At 41.0% G+C, this 27,409-nt stretch overlaps 2 protein-coding genes across 3 annotated transcripts; one reads left to right on the forward strand and one right to left on the reverse strand.

Annotated features, from left to right (window-relative positions):
* Positions 1 to 3,027: 3,027 nt before the first annotated feature.
* Positions 3,028 to 5,299, reverse strand: DUSP13A (dual specificity phosphatase 13A). Its single transcript, XM_075504226.1, has 3 exons — positions 4,893 to 5,299; positions 4,379 to 4,596; positions 3,028 to 3,227 (listed from the first exon to the last, which is right to left on the reverse strand). The coding sequence occupies exons 1-3, from the start codon at positions 5,297 to 5,299 to the stop codon at positions 3,028 to 3,030; spliced, it is 825 nt and encodes a 274-aa protein (XP_075360341.1).
* Positions 5,300 to 12,881: 7,582 nt separating this feature from the next.
* SAMD8 (sterile alpha motif domain containing 8) lies at positions 12,882 to 26,407 on the forward strand. 2 transcript variants are annotated; one of them, XM_075505142.1, is made up of 7 exons: positions 12,883 to 13,041; positions 14,558 to 14,711; positions 19,622 to 20,229; positions 22,006 to 22,101; positions 22,829 to 22,946; positions 23,724 to 23,874; positions 24,863 to 26,407. In XM_075505142.1, exons 3-7 carry the CDS (start codon positions 19,649 to 19,651, stop codon positions 25,165 to 25,167), a joined length of 1,251 nt encoding a protein of 416 aa, XP_075361257.1. In that variant the 5' UTR covers positions 12,883 to 13,041; positions 14,558 to 14,711; positions 19,622 to 19,648; the 3' UTR covers positions 25,168 to 26,407. The 2 variants fall into 2 exon arrangements, with proteins under 2 accessions (XP_075361258.1, XP_075361257.1); XM_075505143.1 differs by lacking the exon at positions 14,558 to 14,711 and having other exon boundaries at positions 12,882 to 13,041.
* The last annotated feature ends 1,002 nt before the right edge of the window (positions 26,408 to 27,409 follow it).

A 27,409-nucleotide genomic window follows, 5' to 3' on the forward strand; every position in this document is an offset into this window, starting at 1 on the left:
TAAGGGAAGTTTCCACTGGAATTTTACATGGCTCCCTTCAGGTGACACTGTGGCTTTGTGATTGCTTTAAGCAGATTTAAGTCTGCCATGGCTGTAGCTGGGACAGTCCCTTTCACTGTGCTCTCTGCTCACAGACACACACTTGCAGCCTCCACTGAGCTGGCACTAGCCCTCATGACCCACTTGGTAAGGTGGCTCAAAAGAACAAAAAATTGGTTTTCAGATCCTCTTCAGAGGAAGTCTAACTCTTCCTTCTGGCATACTCCTTTCCCACGGGAGGAGCTTGTTCCTGAAGCGTACGCACTCTGCTGTGGGCTTTGTCAGATGCATTCTTCAGCTAACACTAAAAAATGTTGATAAGGGATAAAGGAATTAAGAACAGATTGAGGAGAGACCCCATGATAAGGCATGAGCCTAGGTGCTCTGGCCAGCTCAGCAGGTACCCAGCTTAGGGTACTTAAATATCTTTCAAAATGGGACCCTCCCTCAGTTAGGAGTGAACACTCAGTGCCTTTAGTCTCCCGGGTTGTGTAGACGCTGTTGACAGATGAGCATTTTCTGAAAAAAGTGTCACTGGTGAAGCAGTATTTTTCTTTCGTTTTGGTTCCTTAGTCTAACTTGCCAAACCAGTATTTGAAATACAAGTTTTCCTGCTGATAGTGGAAAACAGTGAAGCACTGATGCCATGTCACATCATGACCTGAACTATGGATGGTGTAAGTGACAGGTGAGAAAGTCTCTTTTCCTCCTAGCACATCACAGCAGACAGTGTTTTCTGTTTTATGAAGTTATAGGACTAATTCTACCACTTTTGCTCATGCTGACTGGAATCTTTTTCCCTGAGCAGACCTGGAGCCAAAGTTAAACTGTATATAAGGAAGGGAGCAATACAGGCAGGCAGGAAATATAGGCAACACTAACCCCGCAGATTAAAAACACTTCTGTGATTTGCCAGTGCTCTTGAAAAGAGTTTCTAACTAATTCATTCCCTCCACTGGGGTAAGTAAGTCTTGCTGTACAAGATCACTACCGTGTCGTTGGTGGCAAGGATGCCATACTGACTCAGCTTCGGTCTGTACTCTTCTCTTCTCTACCCTGGTGAAACAATACTCTCCCAGGATGAGCAGTATCTCTGAGAGCAGGTACTAATTTACAACAGGAGCAGCTTTCACAGCTGTGGCTTTGTGGGACAGATGTTCAGGGGCACGCAAAGCATTATCCTGATGGGAGGTTCCATTAATCTTGCTCACATGTGTCTAATTTTGCCCAGCCTAAAGCCATTAAGATGCATTATTTCACTCACATGAATTTCAGATTTTTCAATGCCATGTCTTCAAAAGGTTTCCAGACCAAAACCTACTGTAATGTGAATGAAGTATAAATTATAATGAAATATTAACTCATATAAATCCCTATTAACTCTAATGGAGAACTTCAAAGCAAACCCAGCTCCTCCTCCACCACTCTGCTGCTTTGTGAGGTATAAAGATTGTCCTAGCACTGTTGGGTTTTAAATGTGATTTTCTATTTGATCTTTTTACACTACAATGTCTTCTCTTTCTCTTGTCAGTGGAGCTCTTTGGCAAGATTTAGGAAAATCTGAACAGACAGTCGCATAGACCTCTGAAAGGATCTTAAATGTGCTTATTTTGAAAAGCATTTGTGTACACTGAAATAGGGAGGGATTTCTACGTTCCCTTAAGTGCTAGGCAGAATCAGCATTCATGTCATAACCTCTCGAGGAATTACGGAGGATAGGGGGTCTGGGAAGGAAGACATTCAACTCACAAGTCACCACTATTTAAGTCTTCTAATAACCTTGCAAGTCGCTTCCAGCAGAGAAGAAAATGATCAGAACTGATGCTTCAAATGCAAACAAACAAGCAGAAAAGTATTTACTTTATCTGGCAGGGAAGGTTTATAAGGTCAGCTAATTAATAAATCAAACCAGTAGCACAAGGCAAAACCAGATTTGATTATCACTTCATGGCTCACCACAAGGTAACAAGCTAATTTTCAGGCAGAGCGGTAGCATGAATTTCAAATGCTGTTGCTTGTATTTGTAATACAAACAAATATATGTATTGTATTAAAAATCACATTGGTTTAAGTACCAATTAACTGGCGATAGGAAAAGTGACATCCTCAAAAGAGCTTAAAACTAATTTGTATCAATTAAGCCTAGCCATTGATTTAAGCTAACTAAGTTCCTACCTGATGTTAAACCAGGGATGATTCAAATCCACTTACACAGAACTGATTTGGGATAATTTGGAGGGAGAGTGAACTGATGAGTTCAAGCTTACAAAATGCTTTGACGATCTGACATCTTTTTTTTAATGTCCTCAATATACTACATAATATACATTATCTTGCTGAAAACATATTTACGCAAGAAAAGGTTTGTGGGTTTGCTGACCCAGAGACTGCAGAGAGAGCTGCACAGAAGTTTATTGTGCTGGTGTGGTTCTTCGGGCTGTCACAGCTTTCTGTAGCACTGCAATATTTAGCAGACCAGTGAAAGAGGAACGTTTCTGTAGCAGTGCCTGGGCTGTTAAGAAATTGCCCTTGCCACATCACCAGGCCTGAAACACAAAAAGCTTTTCTTATGAGAACATGCACATGAGAACTGTAACCAAACCGAGGAAGCTGGTTATGTTACACTCCGAAGTAACGGGGACTCAAACATACTGTACAGCTATATGCAAGTATTAAACTTGCCTCTGGCATTAGCACAAACCAGGAACAAATTTGGTCCATCTTAACCGCTCCAGTGGAGTCATCTGGTAGCAGCATGCTAGGCACAGCAACTCTGCAGCACACAGGGCTTACGGTGCTGATGTTGGCTGTGCTGCTCTTGAAGGAACCGAGCTATCAGAATTAATCCATTTACAGTTCTGTTGACTTTTTTCTTTGATGCATAATTTTCTTCATTTTTTCAACATGCATTGATCATAGGAAGCTGTATATGCACAATGGCTATGATGGCTGAAACTCAGAAAAGTAAATGTAAATGGGTTTGCCCTTTCAGCAGTCCTTCTTTTGCCGTAGCTGAACATCCAAATTTCGCAGGTGTTTGAGAAAGCCACGATTGGGTGAAATCCATCGATGTTCCTTCACTGTTTTGATGGCTTCAACCAATGGGAGGTGGTGATTTATCATGAGATATGCAAGGACTAGGGAAGCTGACCTGCTTACTCCAACTGCACAATGTACCAAAATTTTAGCTGGTTTAAAAGAAATTAAAAAAAAAATTATAACCATAGAAGAGAAGCGGTACAGTGGATTAAGTTTAATTTAAAGGGAAGACAAACCCCTTCTGCCTTTCCAGCTTGGTCAGAGTAACACTGCAAACATGATGTATTTCTTACCCTTCTAATAGATCACATGAACTGCTAACAATTAAGTCTAATCTGCAATTGTTACACTCACTTGTATGAGAAGTGCCATGAGATCCCAACCTGATCTCAGAAACACTGGTAAATCAAAGAAAACCCTGTAATGAGGGTTTTTCTGTAATGAGGGAAAGTAATGAAGTTGTTCTGTTGTGAGCAAGAGAATAATCAGACCCATTGGTTTCAGAGGAGCTTACTTAGGTGACAAAGAATCCTAAAATCTGGCCTGAAAGGATGGCACTAACACATTAGCCACCAAGAAAAATGACTGGCCTGGTACCATTGCATAATAAGGCAATTTGCTGCGACTGTAATTCTCTTTTGAAGGCAGAACTTGTGATACAGACTGAGACAGCTCCATTAATGCCAGTTTACTCATGCTAAGAAATGGCCTTTTATGTAATACAGGTTAATTCGTATTTTATTGCACCAGTACCAAGTAGCTCGGTCTCTTGTGCAACATGCTATAAATCTCCTTGGGTAAAGGTAAATCAACTCCTTGGGGGCACAGCCCTGCAGGCCCTGTTCACATAAGAAGCTCATCTGCAATATATGAGCCTCTTCAGGGGGTTGGTGGCTGTAGAAATCAGGACTTTTGTCTCTTTATTAATTTGTTCTTACAAATACAGTTGCCATAAGAGGGTCTCAAAAGAGGATGTCCATTTTAAATGTATGTTTTTGCTTCTCCCTTTTTGAACCAGCCTTTCCTTCCAGATGTTTTTCTCTCTACTCTGCCTCCTCTCCTCCCTGCCCCGGTCTCTCTCCTGCACTGATCATCCTTTTTCTCATGTCAACTTTTTGGGACCTAGTTAGAGCTACACACACGTACCCAGTGCTCCCTCCTCCCGCCACCCACCGTGCAGGTGACCAGCAGCTGGCAGGAGACCATGGACTGACTTGTCCACCACTGAGCTTGTGGAGCTGATCTGTTACGACGACAGGCTGCCAACTCAGGCAAAATGTGACCAATGATAATTTCATACCTCCTGGCGTGTTCAAGGCATTGTGGATAAATTGTGCCGCAGAGAAAAAGAACTGGCTTATATCAAAGCTTGGGAGGTCATGGGCTGGTACACCATAGTAATCAATGGTCGCTCCGTAAAAGTCCTGGCCTCCGTGGCTGTATGCTGTGCCATGGGCAGCATTTAAAACATGGGTCACACCCATCTTCCACAAAACAAATCTGTTGTGAGCTGTTACTCTAAGGAAAAAACAAAGGCAAACAAATTGAGATGTGTGCAGAGAGATTCACGGAGCACGAGAAGCTCTGCAATTGCATGTCCCAAGCCATTTGCTGGAGTGTCAGCCTGTGCACTGCTTCTAAGGGCTAACCGAGAAGCAAGCACCAGCTTAGTCATAATTTTATCTCGGAAACTGTGCTGTCTGCAGTGTAAATTTCATCAATTAGCAAAACTATGAGCTGTCGAAAGCCGCGCCTATGAGGCATACTAACAGACAGAACATACGGCAGAGATGTGTCCCTAAAGCTGTACTTACAGGTCTCCTAGGAAGAGATTAGGCCATACTTCATCAACGTGGTTGCAAGAGGGCCGCCCGGTGTTCAGGAGCTGCTCGATTTCTTTAAGGGAGGGGACATCCCCCGTGCATGCTCCAGCACCTTCGGGTCCCCGGGGGCCCAGCGCCTCCCCCCCAGACATGCCGAGAGCCAGGGAGAGACCCCACTCCCACCGTCCAGAGGCACGGCACTGTGCGCTGGGGTGCTGCCAGCCCCCCGGGGCGGTCACGGGGAGGCCGGGAGATGGGCTGGGGCAGGTGCCGGGCAGCAGCTCACACCGCCAAGCCACGCCACTCCCCACGCTGCGGCGTCCCCCGAATGCCTCCCCAGGGCTGGCCACTCGCCTGTGCACTGCCCTGACAGACACAGCCAGTTGAAACAGATGCATGTACCAAACCGGGCCTTACTGGTTCCTTACTGGTTCCAGCTGGCTCCCCAGGGCTCATCCCCAGAGCCGCACTGCTCTGCCGCACAGCAGCCTTGGCGCCGGGGGTGTCAGCCGCATGTGGCAGCAGCCCCCTGCCCGCAGGACGCCCACCGAGACATGGCCATGACTGCCCTCAGCAGTGTCCTCGATGCAGCGGCGCCAGTCAGTGAGATCTGACCGTTCATCACAAGCGCTTAAGGGCCTGATAAAGGAAAAAATAGAAACCTGTCCAGTGCAAGAGGAATGGCAACTATCTCCCAGTAACAACTGTCTCCCAGTTACTCTGAGGTGCTTAAAAAGAGCTGCGAAAGGGTCAGAAACGCACCAGCGGGTCCTACCAACATGGTCACCAGGAGGTTAAACACCAAGTGGATGATGATGTCTTGCCTATCACCAATAATCTAGAGAAATGTATTTCTTGAAGCTACTGTTTTTTCACCAAATAAAAATATCTGAGCCTAACTGTACATTACATGTTTAATATTTTCTATTGCAGTGACTGCTTTCACCAATGTGTTAATACAATACACCTGCCACATATTGTATGAGACCTCCCTCTGTTGAAAAGAGAACAAAGAATGTGAGTATAATGGTTGTCAGGTGAAACTTGTAAGCCACTGAGTTAGTTTACATAGGAAGGTCTGGTGAGCCACATATTAGAGACCCATCATGTCAAATTGTAATATTAGTGGGTCCTTTCAAGTACAGCAGTGTCTGTGCTTCTGGTCTGCAGGATGCGTGACTCCTGGCAGGGGGCTGCAAAGCTGTCAGCGATGGAGCTACAGGGCAAAACACATGAAATGCTGATGCTCTTTGTAAGCCTAGCAGCTGACATGCAGAGCACAGTTCCTCTACCAAAGGAGTCTAGAAGAGAAGGTGACCTAAGAGGAGAAGCTTGCTGCTGATATTATTCCCTGTAGAAAAAGGGGGATGAATGGAAAGAATGGTCAGGTCTGAATCACCTTTATTCCACATGCACTGATTTACTATGATAGAGAGAGGGTTTGCTTTATTTTATTTTATCAAGAGACATATCATGGAGAGCTGTTTGAAACCAGGTATTAAAGTCTGGACTAATTAACTATGCCTAGGAGGTGAGAGATCACCCTAACACAAGGCTATAGTTTCCAGCATCAGAGGGCAAAAGTTATATGCAAGAAAAAAAAAATGTGGCTTTGTTTAAGAGTCTTTCATGAAGCAGAAATTGTTAAAAGTTCTGCAGATTTAAAGAAGAAACTGTTTAAGAGGCCCCTGTATACAAAGAGACTGTTAGTTCTCATTGCCATATATGTTCTGGCCTAAAAGGTGAAATAAGAGAAACTGCAAGCAACAGTGCTGCCGTGCTTATTTAAAGGGGGCAGTGGGACATGCAGCCAGGCTCAGCTGTGAGCGAGGCAACCACCTGGCCAGATCCAGCAGAGGAGAGAACTGCAAAAACGGTTAGTTACACTTCAGGCACTATGCATATGTCCTTAATACGTTACCTTGTTTTTCTGTTTTGTTCTTCCTTTTTCCTTTGGTAAACTAGTGCTTTTTAAGCTGAGTGATTTGTGCTCATGAATCAGGAAAACTAACTGACTGAGCAGGTGAAGTTGTTTAATTTAGTTTACTTTTCTCAGGTTTCTGGGTGGAGGCTCAAGCTGAGGCTTTACTAGCAGGTTTTTTTTTAATGTAAGCCCAGCCCTTTTGTTGCCAATCAAGTTCTGTCAGAAATGTGACACTCATGTTTAATCCTGGCCCTTTTCAGCTGTAAAGCTTTTATTGGCCTCTACCTCAAATGCACTGACTAAGAATTCAGAGTTCATCTGCAGGATGAAAGATTTTGAGCAGAAAAACATGAACTCCAGAAGAATGATCTCCAAGCCCTGTGTGCCGCCAACATTTTTGTATGGCATATGGCCGTTTGCTTCAAAACCCTGGCCTTCCACACCTAGCATCTTCTAAACATTTAATAGTCTGTAAACATGACTTTGGTAAAGCTGCATTACTGACTTTTTTTGCCAGGAGCTGTCTTTGAAACAGATAGGAGGCAGAAATCTGGCTTTCAGACCAGCTCCATTATGCGTTAACCCACAGGACATAACCTCACTAGAGAGAGCAAGACCATCTCTTCCCGCTCCATGTTCTCCCTTGCCTGCCATTCTGCCCACAGCACTGGGCTTGGATGTCTCGGAATACACCTCTCCTTCCATGTGTTTACACAGGATTTAGCCATCAGGTCTGTGGGTCAATCCAGGACAGTCAGGGTCTCCTCTACTGAGATGCACCGTGACATGAAACTCCCAGGAAGCTGGAGATCCTTCTCAGCAGAAGTGCTAACTCCCCGAAGTGAAGCTGTAGGCTTTGTTCTATCATCTCCTTGCTCCTGGAGCGCCTTATTTTGTCCTTTTGTTAACGTTCAGGGATAGGCTGTGATTCTGTGACTTTGTGAAGAATTTTTGTATTTTAGTTTGTATAAAAGTAGTCTGAATGCAAATGCTAAAAAACTATGGAAAGCATGAACTTAGCTTTGTCCTCAGATTTGGCAGGACATTCCTTCCAGGTGTAACCTTTTGTCCAGATGGGTTTGGCTCTCCACAGCTTTGCTTCTTTCCCAGCCCTTTTAAAGCTACTAAGGATGGATGTAAAAAGCAACAAACTGATACAGGGTCACACTGAATAGAGGCAAAATGTACTAGGGACTTTTTGAGATTCCAACAATTTGGACATTGCCCTGACTGTTGGGATGGTGGGCAGTTCTAAGCTAAACATCTGTGTGCAATTATATGTGATCTTAAAATAGCTGCTGTTTCAGCTGAAATTAATGCATGAGTAATTTCAGAACCCTCAACAGAAGGCATCCATTTAATCAGTGGACTATGCCTTTGTGATTACTTTGTAGGTAGTACTTGGTGCAATAATCTAAATCAAACATTCCCTGGCTAATAACATATTAGGTGGCAACAGTGTAAACTGCCGTGGAGTGCTCTAGTAGCACGCAACATGGCATTACCAGGAAAATGTGCAGTGGTCAAAACCAGGACATTTACAGAGGCTCTTCTATTGAAAATACTGCTATCAGTACTAACTGATGCTGTGTCCGTGACACCCTTTCATCTCTCGAGTGAAAACTGGGCCGAAATCAAACTCCTTTCACATATCCTGAAAGAAGAAAGTTTTTATAGTGAAAACATTACAGCATGGAAGTTCAGCTAGCCATGATTCTACAGATACAGTCATCTCCAACTGCAAAAGATCTACTCGTTTCACCCATCAGCCTGTTTTTGGGATTTGATTTTCAGGATGGTTAGCTATTGAAGAAGAATTGAACTAATTGAACTCTGGTACATTTAGGTGAATACTAAGTGAGACAGAGTTTTCTGGTGTTCTACAACATTAATGTATTTTTAACATACGGAACAATTTTGTCCAATTAGCACATGGAGTTTACTCTTTTTCTCCCCCCCCCGCTCATTTTCTGCCTTGAAAAAATAACTATGTTTCACTAATTTGATTAGTTCTTAGGCATTCAGTCTCTTTTTCTTCCATTATGGGAGTGAGAAATTTGAAGATAAAATAGATGCTTGAAAGTTCACACATGACTGAGCTAAGTATGCTTCAACTGAAGTACAGAGATTACAAAGAAATTATAAGGCAGGACCTGATCTGTACAAAAATGAGATTAGCAAAAAACTCACCCCAAAACCCAGACAAAGAAAAGGGAATGATTTAGATCAATTAGCACTTCCAGTGAAATATCCCCCCCTTGCCACGTTGTATTCTTTGCTGGAAGAGAATTTTCATAAGCAATTCATTCTCTATTCAGCTGGGGCCTTTCTTTCCTGCATACAGTCTTGAGATTTATTTGAGATAGATTATTTCAAATTATTAAATGCTAACAGTATTACCTAATGACAGAATGTTTAAAAAAAAATGCCATTACATTAACACGTCATTTTCCTTTGCTATATAATATATTGCAACTAGAGCTAGTTGGGAAATTTAAATATAAATTTAAATATAAATTTCCTTTTTTTTTAATTGTCAGCCTGAACATTGAATCAACATAACTATGTGAATTGAATAAATTGTTTTAAATCTAAAGATGCACCCAGTGTAATTACACATTTTAAAGACTTTTTTTCTTGGCAATCTGCAGTAGTTTTAAAAATATCTGTAACATATAATTTGTCATAACTTCTCAGACTGACATGTCAGCATTGGCACTGCCTGTCAAATTTACATCAATGCATTCATGTCACATGGCATGAAGTGACATAACTCAAAGTGACGGAATGAGGCTTATTGGAAATTTCTGTTAAATAAAGCACAAACTATTTAGATAATTCACCTTTTTAAAGAACATAAAATGTTAGTACGGAGAAGTAGTTTTCAGCTTTGAAGTGCAGTGGCTAAGCAGCTATTACATGTCTACTTTCATTTAAGAGTTACAACTTTTAAATTGTGCTCTTTATCACTTTTTTTGTACAAGCTAATTTGATAATTTTCAAAATATTTGTTAGGTGATGAAATTAGAGCAGAAAAAACGCTGTTAGCAGTGATAACTTCAGATAAAAACCGACCGGTCGAGGCTTTCTGCAGCGCTGAGGTTGCCAAATTGCTGCTGCAAACCAGCCCAGCAGCCCCCATAGCCAGGCACAGGGCTATCTCCAATGACGCAGGGCCAGGCTCTGTCTCTCCACTTTTACTGTGGATGTGACTCTTGGCCATGGGTTCACTGCATGGAAATCTGTTGCTGATATAACATACCTTAGGGCCTGTAAACTTCAGATAGTCCTGGATTCCCATGTATATATAATTAAGGCTCATTTTCCAGCCTGGACTTCTAAAGTCTGGAGACTGAATTTGGGAAGTCGTCTCTAGGTGGATCGCTGGTCTTGCTAGAAACAGTGTAGGGAAACAGCATAAGGAAACTTCCGCTTTCATTTTTTCTTCCTTCCCACAATCTGGTGAGCTGGTGGACTCTAGTGCATGTTTATGTTAAAAAACCACCCAACAAAGCCATAGCACTGTGAACAAAGCAGCACATTCCTGGCACCTCCCATGAAAAGGCTAAGGATGAGATCCTGAAAGGTGAGTTAGCTCCAGGACTGTGCTTAAGACACTGACACGGTGACTTGTTCTATGAAGAGACAGCTCTGTAGCCTGCTACAGTTACTTTTACAGCAATTTTTAATTTCAGTTTTTACTTATTTTTACATTTTTCAGCTTAAACCAGTTTTTCAGATACAAGCAATTACAATATTGTAAATTGTATCAAGTTGGCACCTGGAAGTGTGTACAAAGTTGTGATTGACTGGCAGTTGGTGAAGAAAAATTCATGGCAGAAAAAACGAAGAATGCACATAGTAGAGAAGCAGAAAGTCTTGTTTAACTAAATTGCCTTGCTCTCCTATAATTTTGTGTTCCTTGTCAGATAACTGCTAGTTATCTTGAATATGAATATGTGGACCTGGAGTAAGGAAAATTACCTCAGCTTTCAACCAGCTTTATTAACAGGTCCATTATTAACAGGAAGACAACATCCATTTGATTTTTTTGGTTGTTTTTTTCAGATTCGTATGTATGTGTTCTATGGTTTGTCACTCAGGAATTCAGACTTGTCGGTTTTTCATCTAGTGCATGTAAAGATAAAGAACGGGAACATCGCGAGGACTGAAATTGCACTTAATTCCTACACTGTTTGCAGAGGCTGCTAAACTGGCAAAGAAAGTGGAACATTCCCTCCAACTTCAACAACTCATTTGGGAAACTACACATCATTGGGTGTAAAAAATAAAAGCAGGATGGAGCAGACTGCTTAGAGATAAGCATCTCTGAACCAGTACCAGGGCATGTGGCAATGAGCAGAAGTTCTTACAGCTTGTTTGTGTTCTGAATATCCAGTATTTGATCTATTTAAAATGCATATAGCCCATTACAAATGAGATTGTACAATTGTGAAGGTTTGCATTAGATTGATGGATGACTTGACAACTTGATGTAGTTTTGAAGCATTTTGAAAGGCAAAATTTCCTTGTTTCACTGTAGCTGCACATGCCTAAGGATTGCAAAAGATCCTTTTTTTTTCCTCTGTGAAGAGAGAATACAAGGGTAAATTCTCTGAGAAGCCTAGTGTCATTAACTTAATGGAGCTACATTGGCACCTGCTTTTCGCTTCAACTGAAGCTACAACTTAGACTTGTCTTGGACCTCATAGTAATTACATCATCAACTAAGCAAATTCTGAATGTTCTTCAGACTGCATTATGCTGCTGTGAAGGGCTGGCGGCTACCACAGTCAGCTGATACACAAAATAAATTTATTTCTGAAGTCATTTGTTTCTAATTCGTCGGTCTCCTTCTGTCCCCTCCATTTCTATTATTTATAGGTTATGGAGCATCTGAAGTTACGATGCCTTGTTGAAGTTTTCATAAGTCATCTGTGCTGTTCACATCTGTGCTTTGGATCACCTTGGATAAATGACTGACGGAGTGCTGCAGGCCAGCTGCCAGTTTTCAGATTTATTTTTTCTACAGACATCAGGAAAGAATAACGGTGCAAAAAATGGTGCGTCTGAAGCGAAATGTTTTGTAAAGATTGCTTGGTATGAAAATTGATGGTATGAGGGTCCTGCCAGTTTCTCTGCCATTTTCTCTGGATGTATGCCTTTAAATGAAGGATGGGGATATTTTCATGACAACACTAGTGGGTTTTTAAATGATGGCAGCATCACTCTATGTGTTTATTCATTTCTCATAAAAAAATCAATGAAAATTCTATTTAGTGTGGTTAGAAACTTCCACCTCTTTCTCATGTCCAGGCTGCACTCAGGTACTTTCCAATGATGGATGGAAAGATCACACTGGAAAAAAATATACTACACTATCCTCCAAGAGTAGAGTTTTATACCCTTACCCTGGTTTAAACATGTTCTGTTCTTCTTCAGTCAGAAAAGCATGATACAGTTAGAAAAGCAAGACACCCTTGCTTCTCCCTTCAGCTGAGCTCTGTTAGGATTATGGAAGATTTAGTCATTTCTTGTCCTGCGACCTCAAAAAAAGATGCCAGCAACCACCTATGGATTTTGAGTTTCTCGGACAGCTCGAAGGAGGTGTGACTACACCTCCACGTATTTAAGACTTTCATTCCCACGAATCCAGGGCCGAGGCAGTCCATCAAGACATTCGCGTACTGCGCGGCCCGGACCCAGCGGGGAGGTTCAGGAAGGGGCACCGCGGCGGAAAGCTGCCCGCAGGCCCACGAAGCCGACGGCAGCAGCCAGCAACCCTCCAGGCTTTGCGTCCCTGTCAGCGAGGCCCGCGGCAACAACCCGGCAGGGACCCGCTGCCCGCAGCCTGGCGCTGCCCCGCGCCGCCGCTACCGGGTCCTCACTGCGACGCCGCAAGGCCGAGGCTGCGCCCTGGGCCGCGCCCCCGGCCCGCCGCGGTCACGCCGAGGGCGGCAGAGGCCAGCGGGAGGCGGGCGTCCCGCGGCGAGGCGACGGCCCGCTCCCGCCTCCGCGGCCCCTCCCGGAAGCTGCCCCCGCCCCTTCCGCCGCCCCAGAGGCGCTGGCGCTGTCTGCCGCCACTTCCGGCCGGGTGATGGGGTGGTGGCGGTGGCCGCCGCCGCCGCCGGAGAGAGGGAGGGCGCGCAGGAGCCGCCGCCGCCCCGGGGCCGGGCGCTGCGGCACCGCCACTTAGCGCTGCTGCCGCGGCGGCAGGTGAGGCGGGGCGAGGTGCGGGGGGAAGGCTCCCCCTGCGCCCTGCGGGGGTCCGTGCGTCTCCCTGCAGCCGAGCGCCGTGCCCGGCGCCGGGCCCGCAGGGGCCGCCCCGCCGCCGCCCCGGGACGCGGAGAGCCGCCCCCGCGGTGGGAGCCCGCCGCCGAGCGGCCGGGTCCCCGGGCGCTGCCCCCGCCGCGGCGGGGCCGGGGGCGGCGTGTGTGCGCCCCGGGCTGCGGGCGCGCTCCGCGGGTCTCGGGAGGAAAAGGGCTTCTTCCCTCCAGCGGCTGTGTTGGAGGGGAACGGCTTCATCTACCGCAGGAGGGGGGAAGAGCCTCTTGCGTTGTCTGTTTGCACTGAAATCCGCTCCGCCGTAATTAATGCCGTCTCTTCCACGGACGCGTCTCTCCTGAGGTCTGACCGTCACCCCGTGCTGGCTGGCAGGCTCTCGGCGGCGTACCGCGGGGGTTCGGTGCCAGCTTTGGAGGCGGCCAGTCTGCTGAGAAACTAAAAATCACGCGTGTTTCTCGTTTAAGTTATTTCGTCTGCCGGGGAGAGGATGAAGCGTTTTAGTTGTTGTGCCTGGGTGTGTCGATTTCGTGCTGAACTTTGTAAATTTTCTACTGCAACGATGATCAAGGAGGAAGAAAGCCTCGTTAGCAGGCGGGGTGTTTATCGGGGAGGTGGCAGGATCCGCAGTGTGCTGAGCGAGAATGGGGAGAACATCAGGTGGGTCGGGGGCGTGCTGCTACTGTGCTTGTTCGTTACAGCGGGTCTGGAAGGAGAGGGAAGTCGTTTGGTTTCTCATTCCTGCGTCAGCCTTCACAGGAAACAAATCCTTTCTGGAAGTGATGCCAAGTACTTGTGCTCTGTGTCAGTCTTACAATTAGGTATCAAAACAGTCGCACCAGGTCAAAACAGCTATTCAGCTGTCTTGCTGTTTTCTCTGCCAATGGTGTAAGATTGGTGGGTTTTCTGAGGGCAACATGCCTAGTTTTGAGTAAGAAACTTCTTGAGCATGTAGGATTTGATAATTAACAAAGCAGCATGGAAAAGCGCTGTTATTGGTTTGTACGCATGCTGTTCGAGTTTCAGGATTAAATGGAGGAGTCTGCCTGCGTGGGACAGATTCTGTGTGAGTTTAAGGTGTGCGCGCGTTTAGAAAGTTGAAACGCTGCAGGAACTGTTATCCACTCAGTCTCTCAAATCTGCATTGCTACTGCATTAGGTGGCTTCTCAGACTATTCGCTTAATGATTGCTGATTGCTGTTTTTTGAAAATAATACTTCAAAAGGGTAAGCTTTTCCAGCTCTAAGTTAGTGGAAGAAGAGGCAAATGAGAGGCAGTTTTAATGTTCACATATTTATTGGTTTGTAACTGGAGTTGAAGTGGTCTCATGGTTTTGTTTTTGATGCTTCAGTTTGCAAAAATCATTTTGTAAAAACCTAACACACATTCTGCATTGTAAGGTGGCTTGATGGAAGATTCCACTTGTGCTAAGTATGCTCCATCTCCACAGAGCTCCCTCCTGCAGCTGGACACGGTGTCTGTGCCACCTCCACAGAGCAGCTGATCATGCTGTGCTCTGGAGTGGCAAGAACTCGGCAAGACATTTCCTGGCATTTAAATGCCCCTCAAGTTTGGTAAGGGGTGCCTCTTGCTAGATATCAGAGGTAAGGAAATGCTTGTGGTCTTGTTCGTCCTTTTGCTTTCTGTGATATAGAAAAAAGGTGGAATTAACTCGCAGGATCAGGGCGAAGTGATTTTTATACCCAGTGGAAGGAAGTTCCTTGGGAAGTTTCATAAGTTTTTGTTGCGAAAGTGCTACTTAGATGTGAAGGTAACATTCTGTAGATTTGTAAAGAGCAAGAAGTTTAAATTGTCTTGTTTCCTGTTCTATGTGATCTTTTTGCTGGCTGGTTGGGGTTTTTTTTTGGTAATCTACAATTAAAAACACAGGTTGGCCTAGGAGTTGCAATCGTTCAGGCTCTATACTATCACTTTTCTTTGTACAGAGCCCAGTTTTGCAGACTGCTAAGCTGGTTGAGATCCATAAACCGTATTACATGTAAATGGTTGTTTGATAATCATATAACTTTTAAAAGTTTTTTGTTTCTTACTTATTTTAATGCATCTAAAATGAGGAAGGCTCCTAGATTTTCATTAGACCAGAAAGATCAGGTTGTAAATTATTGTGGAAAGTAAGAACAAACACAGTTTCACTTCAGATATTGCTCTGGTATTAATTTGGATGGAGAGTTTGTTCATGTCTTCCCTTATGTCCATCCTAAGATGAGGGTGTGGGAAGAAAAGAAAGAAAGAAAAGGGGAAAAGCAAACCTGAATTGTTTTACTGCTAAGTTGTATAAGGATAAAGAGCAGCAAACATTCTGTTACGAGATGGATATTCTGTTTCTTGAAGTTGGAGGAAAAAATACTTGACACTTGACATTTAGCCTGTGGAACGCTCAAGATCTTGTACAAATATTAATGAAATACTGTGAATTACATCCTAAGATATGTGGTGGAGTACTTGATCGGTTGTTTAAAAATCACTTGTGTGTGTGCCTTGAGTTGTGGTGGTAGGATAAAAAAAAAGTTTTGTTTAAGCTGGTTAGTAGATTAGGAGTTGTGCCACTCTTAGTGTTCACTTGAGTATAGTACAACCCATTTGGTTTAATGAGGTGTAAAAGTCAGGGAGCAGCGTGTATTCTGTTCAGCTTGCTGCAATATGTAACTGCACTTAGTGGTTCTTAAGACAAATATGTTTAGCTTTCAGGACTTTCTGTAGTAGCTGCTGCCATTTTTGCGTGGAGGTGTTCCAACAGAAAGACTCTTCTAAGCGTATGGAGCTAATCTTCGATTTTACAGTATCAGTTCTATGTTTTCCACAATGCAGCACTTCAGTGAATAATTCTTGAAAAGCACATCTTCCTTGGTGGTTTAAAACCGAAGACATACAATAAACTAAAGTGTTACTTTATGAGATTTCTTATCTTACCTTCATAAATAGCACTAAGACCTTTGAGTACAGTTAAAATACTGCTGACAATCTCACTTACTGGAAATGTTTATGAAACAACTCTGATAGCAACGTTGCTAAGTAAAACTGAATGCAAGTTTTACAGGAATATTTCTGCATTTGAAGTTATTGTATGCTTGCTTCAGGAAAATACGTATCCAATTTTTCGGTCTCACAGTGGGCATTTTGCTGTGTTTGATCAGTTTTATATATAGCATGGTAGCTATTGTATTAAAAAAACCCTTGAAAAATCATGTATTGTTTATGCAAGTGTTGTTTTTCTACTTTTGTTTACAAGATATTGTACTATATGTGGTGGCATTTAGAAGGTAAGGATTAAGTCACTGTATACTATATGGCAATGAAACCTTTGGTGCTATTTGCTTTAAATAAGCACTGAAGAATTCAGAGTTTTCAGGAAGAGCAAGTGACAAGCTTCTGATGCAAGTCAGCAGAGTATCCGAGACTTTTGATGCATAACAAGGCAGTGCTGTGTGTTCTTTTTCCAGCACAGCGTTACTCAGTTGGTATGTGACAGTAGCCTTATTATTGCAGGCTGGCTCAGCGCACATTTTTGTGCATGGCTTTTTTGTGCCGGGGAGCCAAGGCCTCAAACCTGGGTCTTGTCCACATTGTGAAACAGCAGCCTTTGTATAGAAAAACTTTTCCCCCGAGGTGTTAGATGTCATGCTCTTAGGCCAGCGGACCCTGCAGCGAAGGAGGGGCTGAGTTGGAATTGCCTGTATTCAAACTTCAGCTTGAAACCTTCCACGAAGAAATGTAAGTTAAATCACTTGAGATCTGATAGTTCTTCAGCGTCCTTCCTAAAATTCGTCTCAAGGATGGTGAGAATTGAACCTAGCTGGGGAAAAAAGATCAAGAGGCATGTCAGCAAGCAGAGCCACAGGCTCTCCCAGGCACATGAGGGCAGGTGGTGAAGCAGTAATGGTGCTGGTAGAGTTTTGCATGTGTGCCTGGAATAAACAAATCCAGTCAGCATTCTGCTAACTGCTGCGGACATAACTACGATCTTATTTAACCCTTTGGCTATGATTCTGGTATAATCAAGTTTTGTTTCTGTAACAAGATTGCAGCCTAATGTTGGTGTGATATTAATGCTACTTTTCCTTGGCTAGAGTAGCGATAATCATATTCAACTTTCCACATTTTTACCTCAATATACTGACTCAAAGTCTGCATGCTAGGAAAGTTAGTGACTTAATGGTTGACTAGCAGTAATTCAGTAGAGGAAAGCATGATAGAATTGTGGATAATCCTTTTGAGAGAGGTTAATTGTCCATATTTAAATATACCTTTAGGAAAAATATTGTGCTAAGGGTGTACTTACCCTCTCAGAGGCATCCTATTTTTAAAAATGCCCTAACCAAATTGTATAAGTGTTCATGGCTCATAAAGTAACATTTTTCTTGTAAAAAAAATAAATACTTATACACACGTGCATGAAGTTCATATTCAGTTGTGTTCATGCTGTTAATTGAAAGGCTGGGGAAGGAAAAAGGGAAACAGGACACATGATACGTGCTGCTGATGAGCTGGCTAAATATAAAGTCACAGTAGCAGGCAAGTAATCAAGTAGCTAGCTACAGACATTGCTGATGTCAGGCAAAAAGTCTATTTTGCCCTCTGACGCTTAAGTCTGCGCTTGCTCTGTGTTACTCATGGGTGTTATTCATCATTACGTAATGTTATCCATTATTTGGTTTCAGCACTAAAATCAGTAATGTAGAAAGGAAAGTAGTGACCGGTGCTGTTTTCTTTCAGAAGACAAGTATAGTTATCTCAGTGACTTGGTCTCTTCTGCTATGCTGGTCAGTCTTGCGTTGCAGACTGGTAGTGTTGGAAATGTTGTGTAGCATTCTTAAGCTTCAAAAATGAACAGGAGCAGTTGGGCACAGATCTGTATTGTATTCCAGGTGCTAAGATTATTAGGGAAAGTGCTTTTTACCCTTTAAGCTACAAAAGTGGCAGTAAATGAGTAGTCTGAAGGAGAAGGCAGCTTCTGAGTTTAAAGAAATTGCCTTGTCATCAAAACTGAACTTAACTGTTGCTGTTGTGACAAAATTAGCTACCAGCTATGTGGAATGGTTTAAGTTTGTGTTTTGTGTAAGTCTTGTTCCTTTTGTCGATTTCTTTATCTTTTCCAGTTGGTTAAGTGTCTTGTCTTTGACAGCATTTAAAAACAGGAACAAGTCCTATCAGGTGCATCTTAAGGTTAATTAATGATGGGTTTGAGTACCTGTTTACTATATACAGAAGATAAATAATAGATTAAATAGATTGTTTCCTTGCTTTCATTCTGAAAACCTTGAATGATGTATGTGGTGCTAGTGTATTGTACTATCTTGTATTTTCTGAGATTTGGTTGGCATGATTGAAACATTCTCAGTTAATTAGACTGTTTTTTCAAGTACAAAAGAGCTGTGAAATTGTAGCTGTTTCTTAGACGGTAGCTGTACATAAGCCACCAAATATAAATTATACACAAATCCATTCTGTACTGCTGCGGGTCTTAAATATTGAATAAGCTTTTTATTACTTTTACATCACTGGTAGCCTTTCAAAGTTTTTTCATGTATTCCACATAGCATTGTTGTTAATTTTTTTCTGGTTGTTGTTCTAAGTTGTTCTGGTGACTTGTCACCTCCATGTGACTAAAATGTTGCTGAGATGTCTTGCCTTCCTTCAAACAATATTCTTGAGTCAAGAAAACAATTATTGAGAAATCTGTATGAAAAGAATACATCTTTTCTGGTTTTGGTGTGTTGTTGTGTTATCTATTACCACATCACTTTTGAAGATGCTTTGGAATTAAAGCTAATGCTTAATTTCTAGTAATGTTATTTTGAAAGCCGAGTATTTTAAAGGATTCACAATATAATAAGCATCTGTCTTAATTACTGAGATCAAACAAAGATAGAAATATGATGGCTGCGCCATCAACATACAACTGAGATGCCTCAGGTCAATATTATTGTAGATACCTAGTCTTAGGTTTATTTGGGAGGGGTGGGGGGGAAATGTCATGCCACCAAAGCTTCGGTATATATATTAAAACAGTGGAATGTATTGGACCTGTAATATATTGTTTCAGCTTTAATTCAGTTTTACATGGTTGCTGGCTATACTTTCTCTCTTAGTTTATGAACTGCAACAGTGGAAAAGACTAATGATTAAGCTGGTATTTAAACAGAGTAATCTTTGTTTTTCATTGTCTAGTGTAATTTACAAACTTGGATTTATTTACTTTTTTAACAAAAGAATACAAGTAGACTGGATACATCTAGGAAATACTCTGCTTCTTGGTAGCTTTACATTTCTATTTAGGAACAAGTGAGATAATCTTAATTCAGTTTTGCTTAAATAAAAAATGTTTTAAAAAGCATTTTTATATTACCTAATAAATTATATGTCTGGTTCTTAGCTGGCTCTTATATAAAAAGCCTTTGGCTAATTAAGCATCTAAACCTGCACAAAATACACTGGCATTTCAGTAATCTTCGTTAAACATTCAGGTCTTGTCTCTTTCTCCAATATGTAACAGGTCAATTTTATCGGTGGATAGAGAAGGATGATGGCAGGCAATAACCAGCTTTGCATTCGACGTTGGACTACCAAGAACGTGGCCAAGTGGCTGAAGGAAGAAGGCTTCTGTGAATATGTGGATGTTTTGTGCAATAGACACAGGCTAGACGGAATTACACTGCTGACACTTACTGAGTATGATTTACGATCCCCTCCTTTGGAAATCAAAGTCCTGGGGGATATCAAAAGGCTAATGTTGTCCATACGCAAACTACAGAAGCAACATATTGATGTCCTGGAAGAGCTGGGTTACAACAGCGATAGTCATGTTGGCACAGCGTGCCCAGTTGTTGGTTCACTACAGGGTACAGATTGGTTTTGTAATGGTGAAGTACCTCGGGACTATGATGGACCAATTACTGACTTGAATGGTGATCAGTATCAATATGCAAATGGGAAAAACAAACACTCTACCCGAAGACTGGACCCAGAGTATTGGAAGACGATTTTAAGTTGTGTGTATGTCTTCATAGTGTTTGGCTTTACATCATTCGTTATGGTTATAGTACATGAACGAGTACCTGACATGCAAACATATCCACCTCTACCAGACATATTTCTAGATAGGTAAGAAATTTTCTTTTAAAATAAAACAGTAGCTTGATGGTTAAAGTATAGGCTGTCTTTTCTTCATTCTCACAGTTTCATATGCTCTTGAAGATGCCTCTGCAAAATAGTAATTAGAGTGTAGTAAACCCTTCTGCTAAGATTGAAATGTGCATCAGTTAGATGCAGAGATTTAGTCTTCTCAGGGGAAAAGAAATTGAGCTGTTGTTCTACCCAGTTTATATTTAATTCTACATTTTTAGCTAATCATAACATAGGAATTAATTCGTCCATCCTCTCATTCTAGTAAAAATGGTAATGGTCAGCTGGCATAGATAAGCAGCCATATGCTTCTGAAATCCAGATGCTGCTATGAAGCTTAACATGTCTTGATACGGAAAAAATTTTGATGAAGGAGTATTTTGGTCTGCCAGTGAGCAAGGAAATTGAAAGGGAATAGCACTGATACTGTATTTATGCTGTCTCCCCACTGTCAACTTGTTGAAGATGGTTTAGGAAAACTCAGAAGTAGACTGAATAGACCAGCATCTCTTTTAACCATAGAGTATGTGTACTAAAACACTGTTGTGACTTACACAGTACCTGCTTATTTTTTAAAGAAAATACTCCACTTCAGGCAGAAAAGAGACACAATAGCAAAGGTGAAATTCTAGTCATTGACTACGGATTTAATGGGATAAATGCTCCCTTTGAGCAAGTGTACTTGCACCATAGAGGATTTACTGCCTAGAGAGTCTTAAAAGACAAGATAAACTGTTTAAGATTTCAGTCTTTGTGGGCTCCTTATTCCTGCCAGTAATTTCCATTTTCATTAATGGTTTTTTGTGAAGTCCGTAGGGGTCTAATCTTGTAAGTTTGCAGAATCCCCCATAAATTTAGATAAAACTCAGCAAGGATGGACCACATCCAGCAGAGGGAGAGAGAGGGGAGAGAGCAGGAGCTATGGCATTACTGGATTTTGTTCCTAGGGCACTACCACGGTATTCGGTGGGCAGGAGGATGGGGGAGGTCAGAAAGCAGCAGCTCACAAAACAATGCGAGGGGATTACTCTACAGCTAGCATTCGAGCAGTGCCTTGCTATCCCTTTGTATCAAGAGGAACACAAAACTGAGGAGCAGCCTCTCTTGAAATCTGTCAATCTGTATTTTGGTGAAATTGCAGAGTGGAAATTGTTACCGGTGCCATATGTGTGCAAGAAAGTCTTAAATTTTTTGACAAGCAAGGCTAAGAGGTTTGCATATAGTGATTATCATTGAAATCTAACTTTGAAAACAATTTTTATTTTTCCTAACACTTCTCTGTGCAGTTCTGCTTCATTACAAGTATTTAGGAGTTTAGGCTTTGCAGCATTTCATTAATAGTATTGACATGGCATTCTTATTAGCGTAAGCAGCATAATTGACATGATGGAACTTTGTGTCAGAATGAAAAAGGTTGTTGGGAAACAATGGTAGAGGAACACATCCTATTAGTAAATGACATATGTAAATTAAGAGAGCATACTAGAGGTTTTCTTTGACTTAGTGAATTCTGTGTAAATGTCTGCTGAAAATACATTATTAGAAAGGAGATAATGTAATTAAATAATTCAAATTTTATTTAGTTCAGTCTAACAAAGTAATTCTTGGTTGTAGTTTAAACTGTTGTCAGATTAATGCAAGTTAGTTTTCTAGTTAGAACTTCATATGCCTTTATTCTAAATACTGAGGTTAGAAAGAAAAATTAAGCCTTTGTATTGTAAGTTAACTTTCTTGCTTCATTTTTTTTTTTTTCAGTGTCCCTAGGATACCATGGGCTTTTGCTATGACTGAAGTATGTGGCGTAATTCTTTGCTACATTTGGCTGTTGGTTCTTCTGCTTCACAAACACAGGTATATAAAATTCAAACTAACTGGTACTTTGATTCAGAGAAAGGACTGTAACAAGAATTTATGATCATTGTGTAAGGCTTTCCATTCAATAAGAAACTTGTAAGCTTCTAATATGTCCCTGTTAAAATGGATTAGGGAGGATTTAATCTGGAATGGTGACTTGTGAATCTTACAAAGGAGTAATCTGAATTTAGTTTTCTACCAGATTTATGTTTAATTTCCTTCAGAACATATGTATTTCAGAGAGTTGTCAGTTTATACTCTCATACTATAACAATTTTGTGTATAAATAATAAAAGCCTACGAGAGTGAAATTCCATGGGATGACTGAGCCAGCCTAGCAGCTTGCTGTCACTGAAGAGTAGAAAACCCTTTTGCATGCATGAGTATTGTAAGTTAAATTTTTACCAGTTTGTTGCTCAGTTTGCCAACAGAAGGCATGAGTGCCAAAGCTAGTACAAGTGTAGTTGCAGAGGAGTGGGGCTGTACCTTTTGGTGACAGTAAGCTTGCTACAGTGTCTCACCCTGTCATGTGGAACCATACCTTTACAGTACTACTAAAACAAACAAACAAACAAAATGTTTTTACTGTGACACTTGTAGCAATGATGAAGGGACTTCATGGGATTAAGTTGGGGTGGGGGGAAATGTTTTTATCATAACTTTCCTGATTTAAAAATACAAAATATTGGGATTCTTGCAATTGGTTCCTACGTACTTTTCCCAGATCTATACTTCTGCGAAGGCTGTGCAGCCTCATGGGGACAGTGTTCTTATTACGTTGCGTTACAATGTTTGTTACCTCACTCTCTGTGCCGGGCCAGCACTTGCAGTGTACTGGAAAGGTAAAAACTTGAAATACTTTAAATGATTTTTCTTGTTTCGTTTTTTTAAAAAAAATTATTTAAGATATTATTAAGATTGTTGTGACCATAATGCTAGATATGTATTTGTAAGAACAGCAGAAGAACTAGGGGTCTTAGAAGCACTTGCCACTTTGGAGAGGAGATAGTTACTTGTGGAAGGGTGTTCAGAATATTTCACAATGTAAACCAGAGAGAATACATCAGAGAAGTGTGCGCTTAAGGTACTGACTTCATGAAGAAAGGCTGAAGGTGGAGTAATCACTTCTCTGTCTTGTTGAATGCATGGTTTTGGAAAAAAAAAAAAAAAAACAAACAAAAACAACCAACAAAACCCCTATTATTATTTCACCCCTTCTAATAAGGGATATTCCATAGAACATGGGATTTCATGGTTTTATCCTAACTTTTAGTTAGAAGAGGTTTGAGCTGAATATATTGGAAGCTTGACAATGACACATTGGGAGGTTGAATACATTCAAAAAAAGGTGGCAGTCTCTTTATGTAAATCACTTGCAACAAAGTGCTTGCTTTAAATTCCAGTATTCATCAGAGGTATGATGAATACAACTAATAATTGTAGTTACTAATGTGACTCGCTGCCGCAATAAAATCCAAAGATGTGCTAACCTGCATTTTAATAAAAGACCCAACATGATAAATGGTGTTCAACATACATAGTGCTATACAGCTAACTTTAAGGACATACTGTTTGGGTGGTGGGATTGGAACTTATAGGCTAATGCCCCTGTCTTTTAGTTGTATGGCAATGTTTGGGCAAAACTCCAGCGGGCATTTGCAATATGGAGTGGCTTTGGAATGACTCTGACTGGAGTACATACATGTGGAGATTATATGTTCAGTGGCCACACTGTCGTCCTGACCATGCTCAACTTCTTTGTCACAGAATGTAAGTACAGAGTGTCAATACTTAAATGTCCTTAAGTGTTAAGAATATGTACTGCTTGCTGTCAACCAAGGGTGCGAGAGTGTAAATACTTAAATGTCCTTAAGTATTAAGAATATCTGCTGCTTGACCTCCTCAAAAAGTTCAGACTGTAACATTTAAACCAAACAAATATAAATTCAGATTGCTGTGCCCTTTCTCAGGTTTGTGACAGTTCACTTGCAGACAGGAAAGGAGCAGCAACACCTGGATTAATGGAAGGATGAATAGGGCGCATTTGAAAGAACATGTGAGCCAAGAAAATTAGAAAGGCTTCTAGCTTCCTACTGGGAGAACACTAGGGAAGATATTTATGATTGTCAGTTCCTGTATACTTCCCTAGGTGTCTGCCAGTGACCCCTATCAGGCAAAATACGACGCTAGGTGGGTGTACGTTTAGTATAATCCATAAAGCCGAAATACTAAACCTCACAATGACTGAGAATATATGAAACAATAGTGCTCTTCTGTAAATAAAAGTGCAATTTGATACATTATATAGCAAGCTAAGATAATTAGCTTAATTAGCTAAGATAATTAGAGTTCACCTATGATGGAATGACTGCAATAACGGAATAATGTATGCTTTATGACATTTTTTCCCCTTATTACATGGAAAAGGCATGATTTTCATTAAAAGGAGTTGGTTGAACAAAGAATTCTGCTTTGCATGGTCCTAAACTATTGTAGGATGCTCTCTTAATCCAGAAATGCACAATAGCTGTATTTGTAAATGAAGTCATGAAGTGATAGACATTTATAACTTGTGGGGTTGCTTTCATTGGATTTATTGGACCTGTAGATGTAAACAACATTTCCAGGTGAAGATAGTAACTTAATCATATTTTTGGATGGAAAATCTGTATAAAAACTTGCAATGTCTAGGCCTGGATTTCGTAATGACCCAAATTTTTGAGACATTCAAGGTTAGTCACTTTCTGTTTTCTCCTAGATACGCCAAGGAGCTGGAACTTCTTGCATACCTTATCCTGGGTCCTGAATCTCTTTGGAATCTTCTTCATTTTGGCTGCACATGAACATTATTCTATAGATGTCTTCATTGCCTTTTACATCACTACAAGACTCTTTTTGTATTACCATACATTGGCTAATACTAGAGCATATCAACAGAGTAGGAGAGCAAGGATCTGGTTTCCAATGTTTTCTTTTTTTGAGTGCAATGTTAATGGCACTGTTCCCAATGAGTATTGCTGGCCCTTTTCAAAACCCACTATACTGAAAAGATTGATTGGCTGAAGAGTGTGTGGGTCAATTCAGATTTTTATGAAGTGTTATGACTAAGATCCTACAAGGCTAGCTGGGGCATGGGGGGTGTAAAGTAACATTTTTTTACTCGGTGATCTCCTCCTCCTTGTCTTGTTTCTTAGTTTCTTAGCCATAAAGTGGGGTTCCCATACTTCACAGGGATGTGTTTTGTTTTCTTGTTGCTAAAATAGAAAACAATGCAGGGACTGGTAAAGGCTATCAGTGAACCATGAATATGAACCAGAATACTATTACCCTTAGTAAGGTTCTGTGTGAATGTTTAAGTAACTTTAACCTCAAATATGTGCTTGTACTGAATATAATATACTCTTTACAGGTCCAAATAATCTTTGTTACCTGACATGCCAGCCTTTACATATACTGACTAAAAATTAGAACTTTGTGAAGATTTTCTTTTTAAACAGTCATAAATGTAATTTTCAAAACAAACTCTGTGTATACTTAAAGAATGAGGAGTACTGTGTCATAATGAGGAAAGCAGTATAGTTTCTTGCTAAAAGGGTCTCTTAACTGTTGAATAACAAGTCTTAAAGTATAATTGACAGTATAAATGGTCTGCATATGGGTTGCCAAAAATGAAAGTCTGCCTTGTGGCTATGCAGTGATGATTTTTTTTAATGAGAGCTTATTTAGTCTAGTCTATCAATTGTCTATATGGTTGTTCTAGCACTTGGAAGTTTTCCCTTTTGTGTTTAAATAAATGAGTTAAAGTAAGTGTTACATCCACAGAAAGTAAAGTTAATTTAGCTTTAGTGAGTTTAAAGCCACAAAATAACTTTCATGTGGTTTTAATTGCTTTATACCCAAACCTGTGCATGCTTTTGAGGAGCAGCTCTTTAACATTGGAAAAACAGAACAGTTATCTTCATATATGTTACTGTCCCATAAATGGATGCGGAAAATGCATGTAGTAACTCTTTCAGGAAAAGTAATAATAGTGAGTATTGGAAATAGTGCTCATATTGATGTATGTTTTAGCACTATGGTGTGAACAATATGGTGAATATCTCTGGATATATATACACAGTATATTTGTTCATATATATATATATAAAAACACACAGTATATGTTCTTCTAACAAGTATGAAAAGGGGCTAGTTCTTAAATTAAGTTGCTCATTTACTACGCCGAAAGATAAAAGTACGATAAGTAGTTGAGTTTTGGTTGTTTAAAAAAAAAAAAAAAAAAAAAACCAAACCCAAAAAACCCCACAACAAAACACCCCCAAACCAACGCTCCCAAGTCCATAATGTGTAAGCAAGGGTCACACAGTTGGTGACCTCTTATGTGGTGGTTTGTAAGGGGACAATGCTAATGGTGGCTGTAGAGACCTGAAATTAGATTTATGCTAAATGAAAACTGATAGGCAAATCGTAAAAATGGAATAGACTTTTTAATTCGGTTATTGCAATTCCAGAATAGGTGGTATGTGCAAAAGGTAGCATAAGTCAGCCTTGGAAAGTTACATGAAGCATTTGCAGCCTGGTACAGGCTGACTTAATGGCCACAATGTTTGCATGGAAAAGAATCCCTTTGGAATTTTGAAAGACAGTTTTGTATTTGGAGGCTTGTAACCTACTGTGAGCTACTCCTCTCTGTATTGTGTTCCTTTTATATACCTGGATTGTACTAACTTGGCTATCTTCTGCTCTTCATAGTATTCTACTTTCATAATTTAGCTCCTATTCCACAGAGGAGTTGTGCATCTTGGAGTATCTCTGCCAACTGTTTTGAGCACACATACATTGTACTATTCCGCAGACTTTTATATTTATAACATTCCAATCTTTTTAGCAAAATTGCAAGTATAATACTATATTGTTCAATCTGCCATAGCCTCATGGCTCTTGCCATCCAAATTGGGGGAGTATGCTTACACTTGAGAAAAAAAGGAGAAAATATTCTGAAAGATTTAAAGACTTTTCATTTGCTGTTCTTACCTTTCTGATTTCAGAAAGGCGATTTGAACATTCCTCTTGAGACTTTATAACCAAAGAGCTCTATTTGTTAATTTATATTTGCCTTTGCAATACACACACAGTTATGAATGCTATTTTTTAATCTCTAGGAAACATCTGTTCTCAGAATGTGCAGGATTGTACTCTGAGTTATAACATGTGGAGAGGTATGCAATTAAACTGCAAAGCTGTTGATTCTGAAGAAAACCATGTCGGTGCTAACTGGCATAGCTGTGTCTAAACTGAAAAATTA

This window comes from Mycteria americana, chromosome 6 (assembly GCF_035582795.1).
Source record: "Mycteria americana isolate JAX WOST 10 ecotype Jacksonville Zoo and Gardens chromosome 6, USCA_MyAme_1.0, whole genome shotgun sequence".
In the NCBI taxonomy this organism is placed as follows: domain Eukaryota; kingdom Metazoa; phylum Chordata; class Aves; order Ciconiiformes; family Ciconiidae; genus Mycteria; species Mycteria americana.

What these genes read in the sequence shown, in the direction of transcription:
- DUSP13A (XM_075504226.1), bottom strand. Translation starts at nt 5,299, where the DNA reads ATGCATCTGTTTCAACTGGCTGTGTCTGTCAGGGCAGTGCACAGGCGA. An exon ending in AATCTCTTCCTAGGAGACCT is followed by an intron (nt 4,597 to 4,892) that starts GTAAGTACAGCT and finishes TTTTTTCCTTAG; the next exon opens with AGTAACAGCTCACAACAGAT. An exon ending in TGCCTTGAACACGCCAGGAG is followed by an intron (nt 3,228 to 4,378) that starts GTATGAAATTAT and finishes CTTTTAAACCAG; the next exon opens with CTAAAATTTTGGTACATTGT.
- SAMD8 (XM_075505143.1), top strand. Translation starts at nt 19,649, where the DNA reads ATGATGGCAGGCAATAACCAGCTTTGCATTCGACGTTGGACTACCAAG. An exon ending in CTTCTGCTTCACAAACACAG is followed by an intron (nt 22,102 to 22,828) that starts GTATATAAAATT and finishes TACTTTTCCCAG; the next exon opens with ATCTATACTTCTGCGAAGGC. An exon ending in ACTTGCAGTGTACTGGAAAG is followed by an intron (nt 22,947 to 23,723) that starts GTAAAAACTTGA and finishes CCTGTCTTTTAG; the next exon opens with TTGTATGGCAATGTTTGGGC.